The 25,762-nt window shown below is 37.7% G+C and overlaps 5 protein-coding genes across 12 annotated transcripts in view; 2 read left to right on the forward strand and 3 right to left on the reverse strand.

Annotated features, from left to right (window-relative positions):
* LOC128318688 (tumor necrosis factor receptor superfamily member 14-like) overlaps positions 1-1,428 on the reverse strand; it is an 8,052-nt gene extending 6,624 nt beyond the window's left edge. The window contains exon 1 of one of the 2 annotated variants that reach the window (XM_053235862.1): positions 1,298-1,428. The gene's annotated coding sequence lies outside the window, so the exon portion shown is untranslated. Of the gene's footprint in view, positions 971-1,297 lie in introns of those variants that run through there. The other variant, XM_053235861.1, reaches the window with a different exon arrangement.
* mad2l2 (mitotic arrest deficient 2 like 2) lies at positions 1,118-6,522 on the reverse strand. Of its 2 annotated transcripts, none has more exons than XM_053235863.1 (9): positions 6,034-6,522; positions 5,835-5,953; positions 5,011-5,082; positions 4,718-4,818; positions 4,106-4,200; positions 3,747-3,820; positions 2,583-2,675; positions 2,384-2,458; positions 1,118-1,481 (listed from the first exon to the last, which is right to left on the reverse strand). In XM_053235863.1, exons 1-8 carry the CDS (start codon positions 6,071-6,073, stop codon positions 2,405-2,407), a joined length of 648 nt encoding a protein of 215 aa, XP_053091838.1. In that variant the 5' UTR covers positions 6,074-6,522; the 3' UTR covers positions 1,118-1,481; positions 2,384-2,404. The 2 variants fall into 2 exon arrangements, with proteins under 2 accessions (XP_053091838.1, XP_053091840.1); XM_053235865.1 differs by having other exon boundaries at positions 1,118-1,554.
* Positions 6,523-6,543: 21 nt separating this feature from the next.
* Positions 6,544-11,556, forward strand: smim1 (small integral membrane protein 1). Of its 3 annotated transcripts, none has more exons than XM_026916283.2 (3): positions 6,544-6,659; positions 8,467-8,592; positions 11,189-11,556. In XM_026916283.2, exons 2-3 carry the CDS (start codon positions 8,501-8,503, stop codon positions 11,310-11,312), a joined length of 216 nt encoding a protein of 71 aa, XP_026772084.1. In that variant the 5' UTR covers positions 6,544-6,659; positions 8,467-8,500; the 3' UTR covers positions 11,313-11,556. The 3 variants fall into 3 exon arrangements, with proteins under 3 accessions (XP_026772084.1, XP_026772066.1, XP_026772075.1); XM_026916265.3 differs by lacking the exon at positions 6,544-6,659 and adding an exon at positions 7,735-8,047; XM_026916274.3 differs by lacking the exon at positions 6,544-6,659 and adding an exon at positions 8,105-8,279.
* A 477-nt stretch (positions 11,557-12,033) lies between these two features.
* On the reverse strand, positions 12,034-23,211 carry lrrc47 (leucine rich repeat containing 47). Its single transcript, XM_026928497.3, has 7 exons — positions 22,596-23,211; positions 21,105-21,572; positions 20,814-20,930; positions 19,446-19,561; positions 18,625-18,727; positions 18,077-18,166; positions 12,034-15,763 (listed from the first exon to the last, which is right to left on the reverse strand). The coding sequence occupies exons 1-7, from the start codon at positions 23,169-23,171 to the stop codon at positions 15,542-15,544; spliced, it is 1,692 nt and encodes a 563-aa protein (XP_026784298.3). The 5' UTR covers positions 23,172-23,211; the 3' UTR covers positions 12,034-15,541.
* Positions 23,212-23,337: 126 nt separating this feature from the next.
* cep104 (centrosomal protein 104) overlaps positions 23,338-25,762 on the forward strand; it is a 36,370-nt gene continuing 33,945 nt past the window's right edge. For 3 of the 4 annotated variants that reach the window (XR_008302135.1, XR_008302136.1, XM_026928478.3), the window contains exons 1-2: positions 23,366-23,472; positions 25,193-25,319. Coding sequence is in view for 2 of the 4 variants with exons in the window: in XM_026928478.3 (XP_026784279.1) it covers positions 25,207-25,319 (113 nt within the window). In the remaining 2 variants the exon portion in view is untranslated. Of the gene's footprint in view, positions 23,473-25,192; positions 25,320-25,762 lie in introns of all 4 variants that reach the window. The other variant, XM_034306638.2, reaches the window with a different exon arrangement.

Genomic DNA, 25,762 nt, shown 5'->3' on the forward strand with positions numbered 1-25,762 from the left:
GAGAAGTGCTTTTACAGCAGTCTGTATCAGATGAAGATTGATCTTGGCTGCTGGAAAGCGACAGTTTATTCAGCACATTTTAATCTGGACTGCATTTTAAATACGACACAGTATAGTTGCAAGTTACAATTACCAGGATTTTTGCATTGATTACTCATAAAATGTGGCCTGATCTTCATCTAAGTCACAATTATAGACAAACACAATTTAACTAAACTAATAATGCACATACAGTAGTAGTTTAATAGTTTTCAGGTCTTTATTGAGTGTATTGATTCAGTCATCATTCATAGTGCAGGCTGGAAAAACTAAGTGGGACCTTGAATTTAGTAACTTGTAGATCTACCTTTAGCATCAACGTCCACCACACATTTCCCGTGGCTGCTTATAAGACTGGCACTATAACGAGGAGGAATTTCTTGATTGAATAGCCCTCTTCAGGTCATGCCACAGCATCTCAATTGGGTTAAGCTCAGGACTTGGCGATTCCAAAACATACATTTTCTTCTTTTTCAGCCGTTAGTTGTTTTACTTGTGTGCTTTCAGTCATTTGCATCACCCAACCTATTTTAAGCATCAGAGAGGCCCTGAGGTAGTAAAGCAGCTCCAAACCATGATACTCCCTGCATCATGCCTTTTTTTCTTCTAATGTTGTGCATTTTGTGCCAAAACATTCAACTTTTGTACTATCCAGCCAGCATATTCATCACTTTGATAACATTGTTATTTACATTTCTCTATTTTCTTTTTAGATTTGAACTAGCTAACAATGCAAAAGCTGGACGAACCCCTCGGTTCTATAGTATTAGGCAATCCTCAAAACTTCAAAAAGCAATTAATAATTTCTAGATTTCTAGCTAGCTAACATATCTAGCAAGCTAACTTTATCTAGCTAGTCGTTATACAGTCCATTAAATCTACATCAGTCATTTTATGTCATTTTGTAAGCATAATTACCTACCCTGAATTGCATTAGGTAGCAAGCGCTCATTTTGGTAAAATATCATGGTATGTATGAATAAATTTAAGATACAACCCTACAGACATTGCAGTTGGACTTACAAGTAAAAAAATACCACGATAGTGTAATAGAGGCTCTTAAAAAATATCCAGATGGTACAGGGGTATAAAATATTTTAATAATACATTGGTAGAATGTGAGCATCTTTCACTTCAAGTGAACATTCAAGCCAAAATAAAAACACACACCAGGTGGAAAACAAACACACGTGCACACACACGCACTTTTATCTTCCAGCACAAAGTGCAAATGTAACAGCTGAGGTTATTCACTCACTTTTTTTCTCAAATAGAGATGGAAAGCCTTCCTGACATGAAGAAATTGATGATTACTGCTAATCCATGCGTTCATCAAACAGCATGATGTCACTGGATATCAAGCTGGTCACAAGAAAAGTATTTCCAAAATACTCAGCTCAAACTCGGCTCACGCTGAAGTGAACAACATTCTCTGCTTTCAGCTGTGCAGGAAGATACACAGGAAACTAGTTTGCTTTCATTTGAGGTCGTAACTTTACATACGCCTTGCAGGATCTGCAAAATGTTAATAATTTAAAAAAATAAGGGGATCATAAAAATCGGATTTTGTTTTTTATTTAAATAAGCTCTTTCACATAGCAGATGTTTACATATAGTCCACAAGACACAATAATAAATGAATTTACACAAATGAACCAGTTCAAAAGTTTACATACGCTTGATTCTTAATACTGTGTGTGTTACCTGGATGATCAACGACTGTTTTTATGTTTTGTTATAGTTGTTCATTAGTCTCTTGCTTGTTCTGAGCAGTTAAACTGCCCATTCTTCTTCAGAAAAATCCTCCAGGTCCTGCACATTTTTTGCTTTTCCAGCATCTTCTGCATATTTGACCCCTTTCCAACAGTATATGATTTTGAGATCTATCTTTTCACACTGAGGACAAATGAGAGACTCGTACACAACTATTCCAAAAGGGGCAAACATTCACTGATGAACATTCACTGATGAATGCACTCAAGAAGGCAACACGATACATTAAGACCCAGGGGTGTAAAATTTTGAACAGGATGTTTGGTGTAAATTGTTATTTTGTCTTCTGGGAAACATGTAAATATCTTATGTCACTTCTGAAGGGCAGTATTAAATGGAACAAAAAAAAGATCTTTAAACAAAAAATAACAATTTAATTAACAATTAACAGATTCTGCAAGGTATATGTAAACTTATGAACCCAACTGTATTTGTTTAACATGTAATGAGGAACACAAAAGAAAATACATAATGATTACATTTTTAAATGTACTCAGTAGACTAAGAGGTCCTGATCAAAATACTGTTGTACTTAAAGAAATGAAGTAAGACTCAGAATAAAAAAGAAAACCTTTTTAGGTGTATTTCTTTTTCATGGTACATTTTGCTGTCCCTTGTGTGCACGTTCCTCCACATAAAGTTGCATCTGTTGAAAGTGAGAATGTTAATAGATGGTTAAATGACCCAGCTGTGCATAGTTATTTGTTTTTCCCACTTCTGTCAAAATTACTGCCTCACTGCCTCTTTAAAGTGTGCCTCATGAGTGTTACCTTTACTATGTCTGAGGTCATTGTTTTCAGAGGAATGAGTCTGGGCTCCTGCATGAGGACTTCCTGCTCATCGGCTACAATCCAGGGAAAGTCCTGCACACACACACACACACACACACACACACACACACAGACATGTTTTACATCACACATAACACAGGGACAGGTACTAGGTGATCACTGGTAGGGAGGCAGCCAGTACCAATTAAGAAAAGTAAAATAAAGTAGTTCAGAAATACAAGAATGTAAGCTTCCCAGACAAATCGAATCGCATCCACTAAAAGCACAGCTATAGGGTGCACAGTACAGATTCATGTGTGACCTGTTGAACATAATGAAACACTCAGACACTTGGACTGGCCAGCACAATCCCCAGACCTCAATCCTATAGATTACTTGTAACAGCAGTCTCAAAACACACAAACTCTAATCTCAAGGCACTGGTGGTATCTTTCCCTGACAGTAGAGGTCTGCACGGGCTTTAAATAACCCTGAACTCAGTGAGTACCTGAGATCATTTGACCCGACGCGACACTACCGGTACTGTTAAATTTTAAGACCGAACTGATCCCGAACCCGAAATCAGTTTCTCACAACAAATAACCTTTCGCAATATGCTGTATTTCAGGTTTGCATGCAACGGTCAGTAAACAAACACATGTAAACAAAAATAGTTTCACCAAGGCACAGCTGCCTCCTCACCACACAAGAGCAAAAGAGAAAAAACACGTAACAGTTATGAAAAAAAAAAAAAAAAGTCTTACACTGCATGTAACCGCTGAGCTCTTTATTGGTCTTGACAACAAGGTCATAATTCTTCCACAGTGCAGCTTTCCCTGCATCATTTAGCACTGTAATAAGTTCTCCCTTAATAATCTTTTGCTTTATCTCACTCATTGCACACAACTAGCTAAATTTATTCATGAGGTGTGCATGCTGGCCACAAGCCACAGGCCACACAGGTGCTTGTTCAGTCCCTTGTCATTTCAAGAATGTACTGCAACTCACTCCTGGCAGGTCTGCCTCTGAGCGCCATTCGTCCTCTGCAACTGATCCAAAATGCAGCTGCACAATTGGTTTTCAACCTTCCTAAATTTTCCCACACCACCCCATTGCTAATAAATTGCATAATAAATTTCCCTGGAATGGGATATTTGTCCTGACCTTGATCACCTGAACTTTCTCCATGTTCCTAGTGGCAGATTCTCTGGTGTAAACCAGAACAGTAAATGTGCATCCTGCAGTAAAGAGGGAGGCAGAAAATACAGAATTCACCATTAACAATAACAATACAGTACTGTAAATGGTTATGTATAATTATTCTAAAAATCACATAGCACTTTAATGAGTAATTACATAAAGACACAGGAAAGAAACAACGCTGTTGTCAACTTCTAAACTATTTTCAATAACAATATTAATTTAACCCAGTTTGTCTTAAACAAAGACTCCCAGGAGCATCTGTTGGCCAAGTTCACTCATAACTTACAAATTACTGACTGTTTTTAGAAGTTCCCTCTTACCTGGAGGGTTGTTGTCTAAAACAGCATCACACACACTGATTTTCAGGATCACAGCTCTCAGCAGCTGCTCCACATGAGACAGCAGTGTGTCAGAGCTGCAAGGGAAAAACCACACATACACACACACTAAATATAATGCACAGGTAATCATAATACAGATATTAATATTATTGTCAGAAACAACACCACACCCAGTGTACAAAAAAAACAACCTCAGAGTGCAGTGTGTATATTGTAAGGTTTTAGGTTTTTTTTTTTTCTGCCCAGCTTTGTGTGTGTTTGTGTTTTATCTCTCTGTAGTTTTGTTTCTTTTTAAGTAGAAAAAGTATACATACAGTAAGTATGTATTTCACTGAGATGAGTTTATGCTGTGTTGCTGGAGCTTTTACATGTCAGTGATGGTTATGTGGTCTGTACCCCAAAAATGCCCAGCTAACAGTGGCCCTGTGCTCAGAAACTTATGACTGATTTATGAAGACAAATACAAATGGTCAGCTTTGTGTGTGTGTTTGTGTGTTATCTTTCTGTAGTCCTGTTTCTTTTTATGTAGAGAAATTTCTCCCAGATAACAAAGAGTTGCAACTGTTCCAAGCTTGTGCTCTTGAGCCTTACCTGATAGACAGCAAAGGAGGCTGGGAGATCTCAAACACGAACCTCTCCACTGGGTGGTGATCTTTATCCATGATTACCACCACCACTTTCTCTGCCTCATTCTGCATTCACATTTCAATATCAAGCACTACATTAAGCTGTATCACAATCTGTAATTCATGCTAAATATAAGATAAAGAATTAATCTCAGTGATAGCATGCTGTGGAAACTACTTTAAGCTGTCAGTCATAGTACAAGATGCTGCTTGTTGGACATTTCCGATTACTAGAGCATTTTTTTTTGTTAATCTCACCTTCTCAATAAGCGGTTTAACACACTGGAGTGTGTCCTGGATGTACTGATTCAGCTCAGGATGACATGACATCTGAAAGTCAAATGCACAGACTCATTATAGTAGGTGTTTATAGTGAAGGGTCTTATAAAGGTCTTTATAAAGCTTAATCTTGAGCCGTTTTGCACTTTTCCACCACGGAAAACTTCTGTTAAGCAGCTATACCTTTATAATAAAGCAATGAAAATATTAATCTGTTAGCTGTTCTTCTTAAGTCTTTACAGAAATCCAGATATAGATTGAGATCCCTAATGAAAAAGCAAGAAGTGACAAAGAAACCTTGAGAGGAATCAAGCTTGAGAGGAACCAAGCTTAAAAAAAAAAAAAAAAAAAAAGGAACCGATCTTATAAATCATTAATCTTCTTCTGTATACTGTACAGGTGACAGCACTAAGAGTGTTGAAAGGATGTTCAGTATGAGCACATTGTGAAGAAGATTCCTGCGATGAGCACAGGACAGTCTTTGTGATTACAGCAGCAGTTCTTAGAAGATACAAGTCCACAGTGTCCAGGTGAGATTATCCACTGTAGTATGCACATACTGTAGGTCATACTGCATGTTTCCGGTAAGAAACTTGTACATATGCCTGTTTAACTGTTTGACTCTTGAACTGGTGAGAAGTTTCTGAAGGATCAGCTCTGCATTTTTGGAAATGAAGTCGGTCATCGGTATCTCTAGTCTTGTTTAGTCCTATCCCTGCTTAAATACACCACTAAACGTGATGGTGAACTGATTATGTGTTTCAGCAGTGCAATCACTCAGGATCACTAGGTGTATCTCTCACCTGAACAGGTACATTGTATTTCTTCCTCTTTTGGAAAATGCCAGATGGATAAACTTCTCTCACATACAGGATGAGGTGGATGGCCACTTCCAGAAACTCACACAGGATATCAGCCACCACTGGAAACAGAACTATCATCAGACTACGCAGGAAAGGTGTTATTAAGAAAAATCAACACAGTGCACCTCTGTATTATCACCTTGACCAAAGTTCAGGTCCTGTCTTGTAAGAGTTGCCATGGTTACGTATTAGGAAAATGGAAAATGGAAAAAAAATAAAATAAAATAAAATAAGGGGTTTGCAAAGACTAGCAGATCAGATCACTGGTGTTGAGTTACAGAAGGTGAGAATTGTCAGCTAAATTCCATCGTTTCAGTTAGCGTGCTTCCTTTTTAGATAAAGCAAACCTGACAGACACGGCATATAAAACAAGGGCTTAATAAAATTATAAATTCAACACAATGCGATTCTACCAAAGCGACGTTATCCTGCAGATTAGCTAGTTAAACTGCCTCTGTCATTTACAGTGCAGAGACATTCTTATGCAGGAAGAAACCCATTTAATTTCACAAAAAGCTTTAATGTAATTAAACTAAATATGTAAAATAAATTCAGCGACCCCTCTCAGGACACTTCAAACTGTCCCCGCGCCGCCGACTAGCTAGCTATTAGAAATTAATGTTTACAATTGACGTGCGCCGGATTTCTTCGTGACATCAGTAACAGCGAGCAGCACTGAACAGCACCGAACAGCGCCGCCGCCCCCTAGTGCCCTGGAGGAAATACAAGCCACAGGCACACCTGCAGTATACATTAGCTATGGTGGTAAGTAATGTTTTATCCTACTTTAATAAAGAATAACCACTGAAATGTTTGCAGCGTACTCATGGTGTGATGAAATCCAGTAACCAATGCTTTATACTTTCAAATTATCCTGAAGGAAACATTTTCTGGTATACTGATATATTGTATGTATACAATTAATGACTGAGTCCTAGATACAAAAACCCATGTACAATAGGGTTTATTTTATTTTATATCACAGTGCTGTTGAACTCTCAAATGTGATTGGCCAGAAGGTGTTGATTAAGTAAGGAATAACACACGACAGGCCATGCTGTTATACAAAAATAATTAACACCTCTGTAATATGATATGGCCCAATGCAAAGTGCAATTACAACCTATTAATTGAAAAGGGAAAAAAAAGCATTGCATGGTGTTTTTCCATCTTCAGCTGTCCAGTTTCAGTGAACTTGTGCCCAGTGTAGGCTCAAATTTCTGTTCTTGGCTGTCAGGAGTGAAACTGGATGTTGTCTTCTGTTGTTGTAGCCCTTCCGCCTCAAGGTTCGACGTGTTGTGCATTCTGAGATGCTTTTCTACACAGCATGGTTGTAAAGAGTGATTATTTAAGTTATCGTAGCCTTCCTGTCAGCTCAAAACAGTCTGGTCATTCTCCTCTGACCTCTATCATTAACAAGGTGTTTCCACCCGCAGAACTGTTGCTCCCTGGATGGTTTCTGTTTTTCTCATTGTTCTGTGTAAACTCTTTAGACTGTTGTGTGTGAACATCTCAGGAGATCAGCAGTTTCTGAAATACTGAAACCAGCCCATCTGGCACCAACATCCACACCGCAGTCAGTCACTGAGTTCACACTTTATAATGTTTGAGCTGAAAGTAAATGGAGCTCTTAACCTGTGTCTGCGTGATTTTTTGGATTGCACTAATGGCTAATAATTGTCTGAATGAGCAGGTGTACAAGTGTTCCTAATAAAGTGGTCAGTGAGTGTATATGCTAGTTGTACCTGATAAAATGGTCAGTGAATGTAGGCACAAGGTAGGTGTTCCTATTAATCTGGCAACAGTACTACACAATACAGGCAATAATAAACTACAGAGAGAGAACTGGATTATGCCTGTGGTGCAAACACTGTACTTAGATTTGACCAGCTCCTCACTATATTATCAAGATGCCCGAAGACACAGTAGCTAAGCCAACCGCCACTTTTAAAAGCTCTGCCTCAGCAAATACTTTACATTACACAGCTTGAATCTTGGCCTGATTATCAGTGAGCAGCAGAAATCACAGAGGCTTTACGACAGTGAGTAAAGGTTCAGCTAAATGAACTCCCAGACCTGCTGCTCTTAAGCAAAGGCATAAATAAGACGGAAAGAGAGGAGCATATCTTCCACTCTGTGTGCACTGAACTTTCGTAAGTACGACTCATACTTAGATAAGGCACTGGCTGTTTTTAACATATTACTTCTCAAACTGCTGAATCAATGCGTCAATAAGAACTGGCTGGTTTGTGAAAGAGTTATTACTGTTTGCTTGAGTTGAAGGTCACCAATAGTTAACAATTAATAAGTGCTTGTGTATTTTTGGAAGACTTAAAGATAGAAAATCTTACAAAAGCAAGCTGTATTTTATATGCAACAAATAAGGTAGGTCATGATCTAACATGTTGAATATTTGTTTGAGTCCTGGACTTCAGCCAGTGACAGAGGGACTGTCTTGACTTGCTCAATAAGAGTGTTTAACTTCAGTTACAATGTGTTGTTGTTGAAGCCAGGAAGCATGCTGTGTTAAAGTTATACGGACAGGCATTATATGGGTGTGTTTGTTTTGCAGTTGTCTCTATACACTCACAGAAGGTGGGTAGGAGATGGAGTCTGGCGAAGCTACTGTACAGTACAACCGATGGAATGAAGACAACATTAATATGAATGTAGCTGCTTCTCAGACTAGTCTGAATGGGTGAGTATTTATTCATTCATTATGTATTGCTTACCTTTTATATATGAAGATATACAGTACATATTCAGTACCTCTGTCCTGCAGTTGTAAACAGGTAATTACAAGCTAGATCATGCCTCAATAATAAGCTAGCATTTTAAAGAAATATTAATGGCTTAATGTTGCCAGGTTGTCAACACTGTTTTGCCATCTTGAAAAAGAGCTTGTAAGGCCCTGTTGATTTCTATAGTTTTATGGTTTGATATTGATTTGACAAAGTTACAGTTCAAGCTGGATTCACAGTAACTTTAGGTAAATTTTAAAATATGAATATTTTGGATGTACAGAAAAAAAATGCTTTAAGGGTTCCTCAAGGCTTCTACTTTGAACCCTTTCTGACAGAGAAACACTGGTAGCTTTCTGGATAGTACGTATAAGGATTACCCCAGAGGGACAACCGAAGAATCTTAAGGATTCAAGATTAAATATTTCTTCGAGGAGTGTAAACAGTCAGTTCAATCGGGCAGCCTTGAATGCACTCAGGCTGGAATGACAGCGAAACTTCTTAGACTTCTGACACTCCGCAGTTCTGAAATATGCAGGAAATATCTTTTCATTATCTGTATACAATTAACTCACTTTATCTCACCTTATTAAGCTGCTAATTTAGCAGATTTTAATTTAATCTCTCCCCTTCCCAATGCGCTTCCATTAATTCTAAAAAAGTTATAATGTACAGACAAGATGGCACACAGTGTTGTTTGGCTTGTCCCTTTGGGGCAAACATTAAAAGGTTCTCTGCAGATGCCTATGACAGTGTTTTTTTTTTTTGTTTTTTTTTATCAGAGATTAACCTTTTTTGGAAGCTAAAACTTTTAACCATTCAAAGGTCTCTGGAGGAAGCACTGTTTCCTAACTGCTTTATCTCAGATTGATTATTTCTCCAATTTGTTTTGCTTGTTTGGTCCAACATTTTGAAATGAACTTCATGTGAGCATTGTTTGCAACTTTTTGCTTTCTCAGCTATATTTTCCACAATCACTCTCTGACTCAACAGAGAAAACATGCCAGAGGAACGTTCGCTGAGCTCTATAAAGCTAGATGATAGACCAGACAGACTGGATCTGTTGCTTTATTGTTAGGTGTAGGGGTTGGCAAAATGACAAAAACAAACATTGTACAGTCAGCTGTAGAATTATTGGCACCCTTGGTAAAGATGAGTAAAGGTTCTAAAGGTTATAAAAAAAAAATGTCGTCGTGGTTAATTAGCTTAAATTGACACAGAAAATTTGAGGCCTTTAATTGAAAAGAAACCCACACATCACAATTATTGGCAGTTACTTTGCCAGCATAACAGCACTGTGTCTTTTCCTATAATGCTTGATTAGATTGAAGAATACAGAGCAAGCAGTCTGAGACTCCTGAATACAGAATCTCTCCAGATCCTTCATGGTCTTAGGTCCTCTCTTGTGGACTCTCCTCTTCAGCTTAAAAGCTTAATTCTGTAGTCATTGAATCATTTCTGTGTAAGTTCGGATGTATGTTTTGGATTATTGTCCTGCTCGAAGATCCAGCCGTGACCCAGTTTTAACATCTTGGCAGGATACATCGACCCACAGCATCACAGATCCTCCACCATACTTAACAGTCAGAGTTAGGTTCTTTTGTGTGTAAACAACCTTCTTTTTAGGCCAAAGCCACATTAAGTGTTGCAAAAAAGCTTTATTTTTGTCTCTTCGAACTATAGAAGCATGTAACCAGTTTCCAAGTTCCAGTAGCTTCTTGTGAACGCCAGGTGCTTATGCATGTGTTTTGTTGCAAAGAAAGACTTTGTTCTGGCACACCTTCCAAATAATTCTAATAACCCTGAGGCAGATTATAGCTGTGTCCTCTGCCAGGCAGTTTTAGTACAGCTCCTGTTGTTTTAAACTTGGTAACTGCCCTAATCTTTAACATGGGCATTTTCAGACATGTCGATATTTTTTATAGCCATTGTCTGTGCACAATGAACATATATATGTGTGTATATATATATATGTGTGTGTGTATATATATATATATATATATATATATATATATATATATATATATATATATATATATATATATGTGTGTGTATATATATATATATATATATATATATATATATATAGGTTTATATATAAGTTTTCTTCTTAGAATAAATTAACTTCAATTAAAGTTGCAGTAGGTTTCTCTCATATTTTCAGTGTGAAATGAATCTAATTATCCACAAAGGCATTTGTCATAACCTTTTCTATACATCTTTACCACATCTTTAAGGTGCCAATAATTCTGGAGCTGGCTGTACGTCAAAAGAACAGATATTTTAACAGTATTTTAAAAAGTATGGCTTCAATTATATATTTATTTATCATCTGCAGAAATAATTTGTGTGACAAGGAAAATAGGACAAATAAAGCAACTGGTAGAAGCTTACAGATAGATTACAGAGTCTAATCGGATAGTTGTGATGTATAACCTTATTGTGACTTCTAGAAAAGATGATCAGATCACAAGTATTAAAAGCCTTAAGTGTAGTGTGTAGTGTAATGCATGTGTTTGACCCATTTTGCTGATTGTGTGTTGTATGGTTTAGGATCTATAACAAACTGTGCACGGGGCAGCTGGGCGTGGTTGTGAGAGTGGCAGGTTCGCTGGCTGTAATGGCTTCCATGTACATCCTCGGCTACGTCACTGGATACTACGTCCATAAATGCTGACACTGTCAAAGACGTTTCACTACTGTCGCCAACAGCATATGATGAATGAATTAACTGTGAAGTGATTTATTCATTCTTTCTCCATGTATGAAACAAATTTTACTTGAAGTTTCAGTTTTTACCAGTGTTATGAAAATGTTAATGAGAATGCTTTTATCATGTATGATTTTATTTGCTCCACTGGAATTTGTACAATGTATGCTTTGTGTTAATTTGAAATTGTATTAAAGCATTTCATATTAAATTACCTGTTTCTTACTTTAATATTCCTTTGACCTGTAAAGATTACAGAAACAGAATAATGCTACACCTAAATCAAAGATCTTTTATCTTTATCTTATCTTTTTTATAAGTGAGAAATTAAACAGGAAAGGGCATGCAGTTATAGTGAGATAATCGATGACTGGGTAATGTAAAGTGGAGCAAGCACTATGCCATTGGAGTTAATTATTCTGCTATAGCAGCATGGCCTGGGGTATTTTATATTGTTTACACCATGCCGACTTGCAAAGGGATACACATTTATTAATAAACATAACCCTGAATTTCTATCTGTTTATATATTATATTCATGTTGTGCAAGAAATAAGTTTGTCCCTTCTAATATTACAGTCAGTTCCATACTGGCCTCTTTTTTTCTCTTTTTCTTGAAGTAAATAAGAAAGAAGAATACAGTTTGTCATGTTACTGAGAAAAGTGCAAAATCATCTGGCATGCCATAACAGTTTTACAGCTTTATTTGACCTTTACACAGCTCTGACACTGGCTCCTCCTTCCATAATTGTTAAATAAACATTTCTTCTTATATTAATCTTGACTATCATTTTTTTTTACTCCATGGTAAATAACATGGACCATTCTTTACATGTCTCAGTAAAATACACATCACTACATGATAATATATAAGTGCATGTATGAGTACAGTATTATATATGACAGCACACTCACCAACCACTTTATTAGGAACACCTGTAGGCCTGTTCATTCATGCAATCATGCAGATTTTAGAGTCAAGCGCTTCAGTTAATGTTCACAACAAACATCAGAATGAGGAAAAATATGATCTCAGTGACTTCAACCGTGGCATGGTTGTTGATGCCTGATGGGCTGCTTTGAGTATTTTGGAAACTGCTGATCCCCTGGGGTTTTCATGCACAACAGGCTCTAGAGTTTACATAGAATGGTGTGAAAAACAAAAAAACATCCAGTGAGCGTGGTTCTGCAGGGGGGAAAATGCCTTGTTGATAAGCTAGAGGTCACCGCAGAATGACCAGACTGATTCGATCTGATGAGAAGTCTACAGTAACTCAAATAACCACTCTTTACACCCGTGAGGAGCAGAAAAGCATCACAGCATCTCAGATTGCATAACATACCAAACCTTGAGGCGGATGGGCTACAACAGCAGAAGACCACAATGGGTTTCACTCCTGTCAACCAGGAGCAAGAATCTGAGGCTACAGTGAGCAGAGGTTCACCAAAACTGGGCAGTTGAAGAAAAAAAAAAAAAAGAAAAAAGAAAAAAAAAAAAACCTAGTGGCCTTTTCCCTATCTTTCAGTGAAAATTGAGATCTGATACCTTTGTTATTGCAAAGCTAAGATTAAATTTCCCTTTAGTCCTGGCCATAGATAATTTTAATAGTGTCCACGTCTTCCTCCTTGAGATGTGTTTTATTCAACTCATCCTTGAATGGGGAGAAGAGACTTGCGTTTACTCTGATTATCCACTCCGCAATCATCTTAGTGGTATAATATACCTCCTCTTCATCCTCCATCCCTCTGTTCCTCTCCTCTCCTCTCTTTCTGTGTGAGCTCTGAGTTCCTGTCTCAATGGCCGAGTCTGAGAGTGGCTGTGAGTGCCGATTGGTCTCAAACATGCTCACCGAGTCCTTAATCCTTTCTGTTATCACTCCACTGTCATTGGAGCTTAAGTTCTTCTTTTCGAAACCTAGATGCCTACTGGAATGGGTATGTGTCGTAACTGAAGGCTTCATCCATGCCCTCTTCTTCTCCCCTCTCCGTAGAGGAGGACTCTCTGAATCCTGAGTGCACTCGGTCACTCTGAATGGAGCCAGACTTCTGCAGATCATGTCCACTGTGCTGGTTAACTGAGCTCTCTCCTTTTGCCTACATATTAATGTCCTCACACTTCTTGCACCGTTAGATGATACGCCTGCTTTCTTATCCGTTTGTAAAGCAGGCTGACTTGATGCGCAACTTTTTGCTCCACGTACTGAACGTACTCTTGAACCACATATCGGAGGCAGTGACTTGCTTGTGATAAGCGCGTTCACATCGCCTTCTTTAGTTTTGTCTTCCTGTGTGTTTTGCAACACCACTTGTCGAGGTTTCAGGAGGAAATCTTGAGCTTTGCTGCTGTGTTTCCCTAATGGTCGAGAAGTTCCATTCAGTGTTACAGGTGCAAACCTGTACGCAGAGTGACTGCCCTCCTTTGCGGAGTCAAGCTGCTTAAAATGTCCGTCCTGGACTTCTGGATCTTCCTCAGGTTTGTTCCAAGTCCATCTTGTCTTTCTGTCCCAGGCTTGCTTCCTTATTAGATGATTAGCTGCTTGAATGGTCCTCATAGCTTGCTTATATATATATCTATAGATAGTCAGGAATGCTTTATGTGTTGGGTGGCATGATGTGAGCCAAAGTCTTGTCTGGAGCTCCCTTCTCATGTTTTATATCTCTTGCCCCATCAGCTTCATGTATCTAGTCTGCCACCAGTCATTTGATCTGTAACCTTATCCAGTGCTTTCACAGCGAGCCATGAATCACCAAACAAACCTGAGCTGATCAGTGATCCTCCTCCAATTTAAATAAAGATTTTAATGTGTATTTTAAGAAGAAAGAAAAGCATTAGGTGGTTATCACCTTAATTAGATTTTCAGTGTGTGTGTGGCTTTTTGAGGTTTATGCAATATGAACCTTAACAGGCATTATGTAATGGTTTGCAAGACAATCTCTATAGTCACCTGAAATAGAAGCTGGCTTTGACCTGTGATTCTGTTTAATATGCTTGCATTCATCAAAAGTTAAAACAGCAAGTGAAAAGCAAAGAAATAAACCAGCAATGGATATCAATTCTAATTTATTTCGTGATGTAAGTGCTGTATCAAGTGTTTTAAACATACTAATAGCTGTTGCTTTATTCCTTTTGTAATGAACGGCTTAAACGGCATAAGGATAAACCATTTTAAGATGTGGAAATTAAGTACAAAATCTGTTATTCAAAATCAGAAAGAGAGATATGGGTTTTTTAATGGAAAAACTTTATAATTATAGTCAAGTGCAAAAGTCATCAAAATTCTGAATAAAAAAGGTAAAGGTTTATAGCAGCTATTTAGTATGTTAGGTTTCACAGATCCTCAATAACAAAATGATATCAGAGAAAAAATTTGGATTTCCTTTCCTAATCTCACACAGATATTCTCTAATAACTTGAGCAGCCTTTGGATCCTCCAGGTGTAACATTTGGCCCCCTCATCAGGTTTAACCATGTCAGATGTTCTTTAAATCATGGCTGGAGACAGGGAGGCTCATGGCAAAACTCACTCACTTCAGTAAGCGTTTTATGTTGATCTGAGTTGCAGTGGGTCTGGATCCCGTCCCAGGAACACTGGTATGGGACGTCAGTCCATCACAGAGCACCACGCACACACATTCTTTCTATCTTAGCCAATCCACTGACTAGCAAGCTGTTGAGAGGTGGGAGAAAACCAGAGAACCCAGAGGAAAACCATGCGGATAAGGGGAGCTCATGCTCAGAAACTTTACACAGCCAGTAACCTGAGCTCCGGATCAAACACGGGACCATGAAGCTGTGAGCCAGCAATGCTGTGACACCTTGCTGTTCTCATTGTTGTTGTATTGTTCTCTTTCTGCAGAATACATGCCATCTTGGAATAATGGTTTTGATCAACAAATCACAAAATAGAGTTTCACTTTTTCCACCCAGAAACCATGTGGATGCAAACTTTTGCAAATGACCATAATTATTGTTTTAAAACTGAGTATGAAAGGTACTGACAATTTACAGCATATTATATGTGTGTGTGTGTATATATATATATATATATATATATATATATATATATATATATATATATATATATATATATATATATGCACACACATATATACACACACACACACATAGTGATACTGGTCTTATTTATACAGCTACTAGTTTCACACAGTATTCACGGCTTGTCTGTTGAAGCTGGTTACCGGATGATGTTCAGATGGCTGACATCAGAATTCAGGTCAGTTTTAGACGGGTACAAGACCTTCAGATTGCCCTCCATGTCCACCACCTTCACCTGCACCACACTCAACTCAGGTGAAGCTAAGCTGTCTGTCGCTGGGTTAGAGTCTGAGACTGTCTCGTCATCTGAACAGGTCTCCTCTCTGTTGTCAAAGGTAAACTTATTCAGCTCCGCCATTTTCTTAAAGACAAACAGAAATCAGAGTTAGAAGAATGAGATGTGTTAAACCTGTTCGACGGACACAAAAAATGATGCCATAAAAGTCACAGAATCTTCATTAACTCAATTAGAAATTACAGATCCATTACTGAATTAATTATTCAGGCAAAAAAGGACAAAGAACAAATCGAATGTTTTCCCCTTGTTTAGATAGAAGCCATGTAAATTTTTGCATTAGATATATTTCACAAAGAAGGGGGCTGCATTTCCAAAAGCTTATTTCTATTGTGCATGGAGGACCACAGTGGAACTAAGCCTTTGGGCTTTACTGTGTTTTTATCCTCAACTATTTTAAATGCTTGAGAGTTCTGTATGAATATAGTCTTATATGTGTGTTTTATATCATTGACAAATAAATCTATCGATCTATCTGCTGCACAATACAGTCTTGAAATGTTCTTTATTCAGAATGTCGAGATCACATTTTGCCCGATGTTAAATATTCAGCAGGAATGAGCTACTGCAACAAAGTAGGACAAACGGTTCTGTTCCTATCAGAGCAGAAATCTCATGGCCACTACTCAAGCCAAACGCTGAGATCCTCCCTTTCAGACAAACACTTTTCACTTAAAGGAAAGTTTAAAAAGAAAATGCCAAGATGACCAAGACATCAGGTTTACATGTACATGTGATACTACAGCATTTAATTTCAAAAAAGAATCTTACAATTCTGCTTATGTAAGTTTTTTAATCAAATCAAATAAAATATTTTGCAAACAAGAAAACTAAAGTAGAGCACATAAATACTGAACCACATCTGACAAGTGTGCATCTGTGTATATGATTATACCCTTATTTTTAACATTGTATGATCCCCCGACACAGTACACTTGTTTATGTGTTTATAGATGTGTGTATGACTTCCTGTGTATTTGCATGAGCATGTTACTGCTGCGGAAAGATGAGCTCACTGCTTCCACATAAACATGTTAAGGCTTGGCCATGAAAAGAGCACAAGAGCCAGAAACAGATCCATTACGACTAATTATCTTAAAGACCCTGCGTTTCACTGCAGTTACGGTCTCAGCACGCATAGCTCACAGTCAATGTTATTATCCATCACAATTGGAAACATACCTATATAGCTATATAAATATAGCTTTTAAAATGTCAGGGCATGTTTCAAGGCTTATAAACCTGACAGCTGTTGCCCACAGGTGGTCATGTTAGAACAACTAACATCTACTGACATCCTTAGGATTAATGTCAACAACACACTCTGAAACACACAAATTCTCAACAATTATCATGAAGTAATATATGCAGGCTTACACACTATTAGATCGGCACCATTACACCCCAAACACCACACCAAATAACTAAAAGTAATTTTAAGAACTGTATAAAAACAATATAAGAACAGTTTTACATTTCTAATGCCAAATATGGTCAGAATTCCACCTATGCACTCTCATGGTTATGTATCCTTGCCATAAAGATCATCAATGGAATTTTTCTGATAAAATAAAGGTAAAATACTTAAATGTAGGCAAAATGGCTCTGCTGCAAATTAAAAAAAAAATACACCAGGTACCCTGGAGCTGTGAGCTGGCAACGCTGTGCCACCCTCATGGCAAAACCTTTTTTTGAAAATATTTTTCTGTATGTTTTGGATTGCTGTCTTGTTGCAGAATATGTGCCATCTTCGAATTATGTATTTGATCAGCAAATCATAGTTTCTTTTCTTTTTTCCACCCAGAAACCATGGGGATGCTGCATGGGAAACTTTTGTACTTGACCATAATTATTGTTTAAAAAGTGAGTATGAAATATAAGAACAATTTCACATCTAATCCCATAAAATGCCATATATGGTCAGAATTCCATCCATGCAGCCTCTTGGCCATGTATCCTCTCCATTAAAGATCATCAGTGGGACTTTTCTGATAAAATAAAGGTAAATTACTGAAATTTAGGTGAAATGGCTCTGCTGGTTGATTGGATCCAAATAATAATGTATAGGCTATATGCAATGTCAGCTAAGAAGAAAAAGAAAACACACTTCACTATGCTTATTATATATACACACAGTGGCTTATTGACCTGACTTTACACTTTTCCAGGAACAAGCTAATGTCATTTATGAGGACTGTAAATGAAATGCATTACTACCTACAAACCTACTCTACATCAGTACTATTTAGATTATTGAGCAAAAATGTGACCACTATACAAAGATGCAAAATAATTTTTTAAAAAATACCACGTTGCATATGCTACAATCTCAGTGCTTGTGAATGCAACTTTTAAAAATGCAGTCTATGCGATTCTTACTATAATGAGCATGTCCATGACGTCCTTACAAGTTTGTAAACTCGTAGCGCTTGTGACCTCTAGGAGAAGCTCACTTGTAGTCTTTTTTATCTGGACAGAGAGAAAATAAGAAGGGAGGAAGAAAATCATCAGCAAAAAAATCTGTTCTTGTGGCTGAGGCTGTATAATGTACAGTACACAGTATTTCAGCTAAATTCCTATAGAGTGAATGTGAACTGTCTTAAATGAACTCACAAAAGGTAAATTAATGCAGATGGTGTTACTGTGCCAGAGAATTAATTAAGATTAAACCAGGCTGCAGTTGGTTTGGGAATCTATACTAAAACTTAAATCATTTGTTGTGTGTAAGGAAAATAAATTGAAACCACTGAGATAGAAGTACTATCAACTGCATCATTAAGGAAGTCATTAAAAGATAACTCACCTATACCGGCAATACGGGTAATTTAGGCTTTTTTACAACTCACTTCAGCACACTAACTGCCTGAGTTGTGTACTTACATGCCCTGCAATATCACAGCTGTAATTACAGAATTACAACAGCTTACCTTTGTCCTCTCACTGTTTGTGATTGGAGGGAATGAGATCACATGACCATCAGCATCAACCAGGCAAGGGTAATGATCTTTCCCATCCAACAGCTGAAGGTACCTGAAAGAGTGTCAATGAGAATGAACTCTTTTACCCCAAATGTACGGTAATAATTTCACCAATTCCTGTCACCAGAAACCAAAAGAAAAAAATCTCACAAAAGCATCCTTGGAAAGTTACACAATTTGTTGAAAACTGAGAAATATTATTATAAAATTGATTTAGAGGTTAACTCCAAAGCAGCTAAATCTCACTAACATTGGTACTATTTTTGGTTGTTACCTTTATTATTTTCTCTATGTCTTTCCTGAAAGCATTACTTACATAAAAAGAATCTTTCTCAACTTTACCCTTCTTTGCCCATGTGAGTGATTTCTGTGCTTGTTATATACTCAAAATGCTATTTTGGTTCTATCAAGTTCAAGTTTTATTTTAATTTAGAAAAAAACACAAGACCAAGTGCATAAATACATATTTGCAATTTCAACATTTCATAAAAATTTCTTGTCTTCGAGTTATAAACACATTTGAAACACAATTGATTGTTTCGAATTTCTACAAATGGTAACTAATTCATAAAATTAAAACATGAAACTTGTTATTGCCCATGACTTCTAAGGACTAGAACCTGTTACCTCATGTACAATCAGAGATGAGAATTTCAAATGCACCTCAATTTGTACTCATTTTGCTGTATTAAAGAGTCAATGTAGCATCTGCTGAATCAGAAAAACAGAAAAAAAACACATTAACTCTTTCTGGGTGTTTAGTAACTCACTTGTGAAGGCCTGACACATTCTGCCGTTTTTTCTGTTTCCTCTGCTCATCTGCCTCTTGCTGGAGCATCCTTAGGAGGTTACCGGCCTTCATCTCTTTACGACCCAGAGGAACTATCTACACCCCACATACACACACACAGAACAAAATAAATCATTTTGTTGGAAAAAAAAAAAAAACTACACTGTTATAGGACTATGATAACCATGCTAGAGTGGTGTGGAAAAACAATACACAGTAGTAGGAGTGTATTGTAGGAGTGTATACAGGAGAAGGATTGGTGGCACATTGCCCAGGTCTTTTAGAAAACTCCATCTAAAATGTAAGGGTTTAAACACAGCCAACTTATTATCACTCAACACAGAGGATAAGAGTGCTATTCTACTGTGGTATTAAAATGTTCTACACTGTCCGGTATAAAAGAAGTACTACAAGAGCCTTTACTATTGACGCTCGTCACAAAAAGTAGTGCTGAAAAGATGTTCCACTCAAACAAAAGTGACCAACGCAAAAGCACAGTTCATTTATTATTAAAGCCATGAACTGGGGCACTAAATAACTTGTGGATTAGAAACTAGACCCCCACACCATTCATAAAAACAGCTTTACCAGATTGCATAAACTATGCATGCACCTTCCCAGCTGGTCTCTTATGCATGCAGTGTGTGGATTGTGATTGGATTCTGATGGGTTTGTGTGTAAAGACCGTAGCTCAGGGGCTAACGCCTGTTTCACACTATTGAGATTGAGGTAAAAATGCAAAGGTAGCTAGGAGAAATTACCCTTCTTAGCATGCTAGCCACTATACATACAGACGGGTGACAAATTAAAAGAAAATCCTATGTTAAGTGTCTCAGTAAGGTGTTGGGCTGGTACAAGCCACGAGAAAAACGTCAATGTGTCGTGGCATCAATTCTACAAGTCTCTGGACCTGTACTGGTGGAATGACCACTACTCTTTCAAAAGTAATTCCCTGAATTAGTGTTTTGAGGATGGAGGTGGTGGATAGCTGTCTAACATGTCACTCCAAAATCTCCTATTGGTGTTCAATTCATTTGAGAGCTGATGACTGTTAAGGCCCTAGCATATGATCTACATCATTTTCATCCTCATCAAACCATTCATTGAACATTGTGCCTTGTGGATGAGAATGTAGTCATCCTGGAAGAGACTGCTACCATCAGGATAGAAATGTTTCATCATTAGGGTTCATCTTTGTCACCTGACTGTATATATTCCATGTTTTCCATTTTTTTATATGGCCTTGGATAATATACAATGGTACAATATACAATATACTGCTGTAACATTTGCACATACACACACAGACACAGAGAGAGAGACACACATACATCTTTCCCATCCATACCTTCAGATCCTCAGGAGGTCTGGCATCATACTGTAGAGGGGCTTTCAGTGAGCTCAGGTCATGAGTTGCAATAGTAGCTGTTGTCCGTTTGGCACAAATGTCATCATGAAGTTTGGTCTAAAGAATACGTAAAAGAGATAGATAAAAATTGTTAAAATACAAAGAACAAGCCAAGACAAAACAAAGCCAAGACATCAATACGAAACTCCAAAATAAAGTCGATAATCACTTCCTTCATTTAACCATATACAGGCTGAGCCAGTGTCTGTCATCTTTGCAATATTTCTTTACCTGAGCTGCTAAGAACCTCTTGAGGGCATTCCCTGGTTTCAGGTTCATCCCTTTAACGATGCAGCATACTATATACGGCCTCACGTCTTTCACCTGAGGAGAGACTTTCACCGTTATGGCAGAGGGGGAATCAGATACATGAAGGATTTTAACAACCATTTTCTGCAACTCATCCACTGCATCTTCCTCCTTTTTATCCCTCTGTTTAGCAGCATTCTTCTTTTTGGAGACATTCCGATTCCTGTCACTCTGCTCAGCACCATCTGTGTCAAGCTGCTTGCCCTTTCCTTTCCCTCGGCCCCCTACTCTCAGGTAGTCCAACACCGACTTAGTCTGGCAGCCGTTCACCATCTTCTCCAGCCGCTTGTCCTTCAGCTTGTTTCCTTTGAAGTTGATGTCCTTCAGCTTGGGGCAGTCAGCCAGCTTGAATGGGATCTCACTGAGCTTGTTGCTGGAAAGGTCCAACACCTGAGACAAGGAATCGGATAAGGTACTGTAAGTTAATTACTATAAAACTAAACTCAAATATCAAAACATTAAAAACTAAAGTAGGGAATCAGAAGGACAATCATCTATGGGCCCCACAAATTTTCACCAACGCCTTGGTCACAAATTTTTTTATTTTTTTTATTTTTTTTTTTTTTATTAAGGTAGTCACTAATAACCTTATAAGGGGATTGGGTAAAATAATTGAAGCACTTTCTCTCCCCTCTTCTAGGTGGAAACAGTCTGGCCCATATATCAAATAAAACATGTGAATGAATGAATGAATGAATGAATGGAAGGAAGGAAGAAAAAAGAAACAAAGAAGAATTATTTAGATGAATTTATTAATAAAAAGAAAGGAAGCAAAAAAAAAAAAAAGAAAGAAGGAAAGTCAGAATGAAGGTTGATCCAAGTAAACACATGTGAATTTTGCACATTCCTGAACATATAATTCATATTTCTTATTCATTTCAGATTTTCAAATTTTAATTTAGTATTTAATGCACAGTCTAAAGAGGAGAAGGCCAGGTTTCCATTTCACTGCAAGTGGTATACTGTATATAATTGTGTATGTGACAAATAAAATCTTGAATCTTGAATGACTGACTGAAAAAAATAAAAGAAGGAATGAAGAAAGGAAAGAAAGAAAGATGAGAAAAGAAAGAAAAAAGGAAAAAAGAAAGGAAGGAAGTGAGGTAGGGGAGAAAGAAAGAAAGAAAGAAAGAAGGAAAGAAAGAAAGAAAGAAAGAAGGAAAGAAAGAAAGAATTTATTCAATTAATGAAAGGAAAGAAAAGAAGAAAGAAGGAAGGAAAGACAGAAGGGAGGAGATAAAGAATGAATTAAAGATTGATGGAAAGAAAGAAGTATTTTTTTTTTAAATCCCACTATGTCATCAAGAGTTGTGTAAAGCTGCTTTCTTCATAATTCTCTGTATTATTATTGTGAATGATCATGTGTATTATTAAAAGCGCTAGAATTTAACTGAGTTAGGGGGAAAAACAGACCTTCAGCGCCGGCAGGTTGTGGATGTCACTGCTTAATTGCTCGATGATGTTTTCTGACGCTATGACAGTGTTAAGCAGCTCCAGTTTGGGGGAGAACAGGTCTTCAGGAAGACACACCAGCGCGTTCTTCCCCACGTTGATGCTGCACAGCTTGGTGCAGCGGCTTAACCCGTCCGGAAGAGCCGCGATGCTGTTACAGCTCACATTCAGCGTGGTGAGCTCGCTGAGACAACAGATCTCCTCCGGTAAAGCCTGCAGCTCGTTCACTGACAAGTCCAAGACTTTCAGCCATTTCAGCTCTCCGATGCTCCTGGGCACTGAGGAGATCTTGTTCCTGCAGAGGACGAGGCTCTGCAGGTGAGACAGGTTTTTAATGTTTTCATGGAGCTCATGCAGACTCGGACACTGACTGATTTCCAGGTAATTGAGGAGGTTTAGTGAATAAAGTCTCTGATGAATCCCGCCGCTTTTCTTTATCTTCTCATCGACTGCTCCACCTTGAAGAACCAACTCTCTTCTGTTTTCTTTTTCTACCTTTTCAATTTCGGGCCAAACAGCCAAGTTCTCTGCCGCCATATTGCCAAACAAACGCAACACCGGAAAGAGTAAGAAACTGCTTCCGGTGCAGTTGGGGCATTAACGGGAAATCACTATTTATTTCAAATGAAAGGGTTGTAAACTAGTACCACCAGTGCAGAGAACCCGTGCTATATTATCTTTATGAATAAATATCAATATAACATAAAGATATTAGAAAAATAGTCCAGAAAAAAATACATACACAAGAGGAGACACAGAATGCGCATGCGCAAACATTGTAGTTGTCAAACAGTGGTTATGGGGATGACATGGGACTAACAAGTTGTTTTGTATTTGGGTAAATATATTTCAAACCGCTTTTCTGTCTGCCTGGATATATGTAAAGAAAGTTATATTCTCATTTAGCTTTCTGCCGTTCATGTAAGAGCTACTTAGCACTTAGACTAGTTGCTGTTTTGTTTTTTTTTATCAGTAGGGTTTGAGTCAGCTGTGTTTGCTAAAGACGATTAATCCAGCTGCTGTAATATGTGATTTGATACAATGTGAATGGATTTATGCAAAATACAGAAATATCATTTAGATAAAACTAAAGGCTAGAAGGCTAGGGATGGGTTTGCTGTGCCGTTTTGTTACAGCTCGTTGCTAACACTAACAATGTCTGACCAACAAATCAAAACAGTGCAGCCTCCAGGTTACTTCAGTCTACTGTAGATGCAACACACACACACACACACACACACACAGGGCTTTAGAAAGAAGAGAGGGATGGACACTGCACACTGTCATAACATTTGTTTCTGTCATGTTGAGAAAAGTTGTAATTCAGTGACATGGTCGTTATTCTTTAAAAGCTTCTCTATTTATTATCTAGGTATTTATTGTTAACCATTTTAAAGGTGTATTTAAAGACTTATGCTTTAAAGCTTTCATAAGTTTTAGTCTTCTGATACGCTATGCCAAATACAAAAGCATATAAACAAGCATATATACACGCAATAACATATAAAGATTTTATATATCAGGGAGGCACGGTGGCTTAGGCTTAAACCTAGCACTCAGTCTTTTTGGGTAAGAGTCTACCAACTTAGCACATCTTAATTCCACAATTTTATTCCACTATTCCTTGGGGGAAATTTTTTTTTCAAATTACGATATCTTGTGCCCAAACCCTCTTCAAGTCATTTCACAGGTTTATGATAGGATTTAGACCTGGGTTCTGACTGGGCCACTCCAAAATGTTGATCTTCTTCTTCCGAAGCCATTTCTTTGTTAACTTGCATTTGTGCTTTGGGTTGTTATTGTGCTGGAAGGTGAAATTTTTCTTCATCTTCAGCTGTCTAACAGAGACCTGCAGGTGTTGTGCCAAAAATAGATTGGTTTTTTTTTGAGCTATCCATGATTGATTAGAGCTTCAGTCCCAGCTGAAGAGAAGCAGCCCCATAGCATGATCCTGCCAGCACCGTGCTTCACCATGGGTATGGTTTTCTTTGGGTGATAATCTTTGGGTGGCATATCACTTAGAATACCCAAAAACCTGGTCTCATCATACAATAACACATTTTGCTACATGGTTTTGCAAAATTTAGGTGGGCTTAGATGTTTCGTGAGAAAGAGCTTCTGTCTAGCCACCCTACCCCATAAACCAGTCATGTGAAGAATACAAGAGATTGTTATCACATGCAGGGATCAAAGATCTGATATGATTTGTCTTGGTTTCATTTTTTATATCGCAAGAAACCCGCAACCTAAACGGGCATGTATAGACTTTTTCATATCCACTATATCTGATGAGTTGCAAACGACGCAAGGGCCTGTATCATAGTTTGATCAAAAAGGTGCATTTCGGGCGGTCTTATTCTGCATGTCAATGCACAACTAACCCAGGACAACTTGACCTGGACCTGGGAGAGCTTCCCTGGTTGTATGGTTATGGGTTGTGTTTATTTATTTTTTTTTAAAAGATTATTTAGTCTTTAAAATCAGATTTGTGTCTAAGATTCATGTAAGCTCTCCAAGCATGTCTCCATCATCACCTGGATCTGCCTTTCTGTTAACAGCACACAGGAGCAGGATGCCACGTAAGATAGGATTCACTGTGATCAGCTGGTCTGGTCATGAGGAGAATTACAGTGCCAGAGAGCTTATGGTTCATGCTCCTACCATCAATGGCTGGAGGTCTGACAGGTAAATAACGATGTGTGGTTATCAGCATGACAGAATTAAATGTTAATGAAATTATATATGGTAAGCAGAGGTGGGCTAAATCTCCAACAGACAAATTATTTGTTCAAAGATATTTTAATGCAACATTTAACAAAAGAGGTAAATTATTACTTATGAAGAGTATGTAATAGTATTTAAGTATTTAATAAGGAAAATGTGGAACAATAAAAGAATTGGTGCAGTGCTAGGGTTAATGTCCAATTATGAAAGCAGTAACACCTGTTGATAGACCTGATGACAATGTAACATATCATATAGTCACTTAGTCCAGCTCTAATTTGATGGTTTATTATTAAAAACATGAGGTAGAATGTATTTGAAATTGCCACTTGGCTGAGCTAATTATTTTTCCAACACAAAATTTAAGAGTTTCTTTCACTTCGATGTCACAAGCCAGATTTCTA

This window comes from Pangasianodon hypophthalmus, chromosome 8 (assembly GCF_027358585.1).
Source record: "Pangasianodon hypophthalmus isolate fPanHyp1 chromosome 8, fPanHyp1.pri, whole genome shotgun sequence".
Taxonomy (NCBI): domain Eukaryota; kingdom Metazoa; phylum Chordata; class Actinopteri; order Siluriformes; family Pangasiidae; genus Pangasianodon; species Pangasianodon hypophthalmus.

What these genes read in the sequence shown, in the direction of transcription:
- lrrc47 (XM_026928497.3), bottom strand. Translation starts at nt 23,171, where the DNA reads ATGGCGGCAGAGAACTTGGCTGTTTGGCCCGAAATTGAAAAGGTAGAA. An exon ending in ACAACCTGCCGGCGCTGAAG is followed by an intron (nt 21,573 to 22,595) that starts GTCTGTTTTTCC and finishes TCCTTGTCTCAG; the next exon opens with GTGTTGGACCTTTCCAGCAA. An exon ending in AGAGGTTCTTAGCAGCTCAG is followed by an intron (nt 20,931 to 21,104) that starts GTAAAGAAATAT and finishes CGTATTCTTTAG; the next exon opens with ACCAAACTTCATGATGACAT.
- mad2l2 (XM_053235863.1), bottom strand. Translation starts at nt 6,073, where the DNA reads ATGGCAACTCTTACAAGACAGGACCTGAACTTTGGTCAAG. An exon ending in TTAAACCGCTTATTGAGAAG is followed by an intron (nt 4,819 to 5,010) that starts GTGAGATTAACA and finishes ATGTGAATGCAG; the next exon opens with AATGAGGCAGAGAAAGTGGT. An exon ending in CCTCCTTTGCTGTCTATCAG is followed by an intron (nt 4,201 to 4,717) that starts GTAAGGCTCAAG and finishes TTTCCCTTGCAG; the next exon opens with CTCTGACACACTGCTGTCTC.
- smim1 (XM_026916283.2), top strand. Translation starts at nt 8,501, where the DNA reads ATGGAGTCTGGCGAAGCTACTGTACAGTACAACCGATGGAATGAAGAC. An exon ending in TCTCAGACTAGTCTGAATGG is followed by an intron (nt 8,593 to 11,188) that starts GTGAGTATTTAT and finishes TGTATGGTTTAG; the next exon opens with GATCTATAACAAACTGTGCA.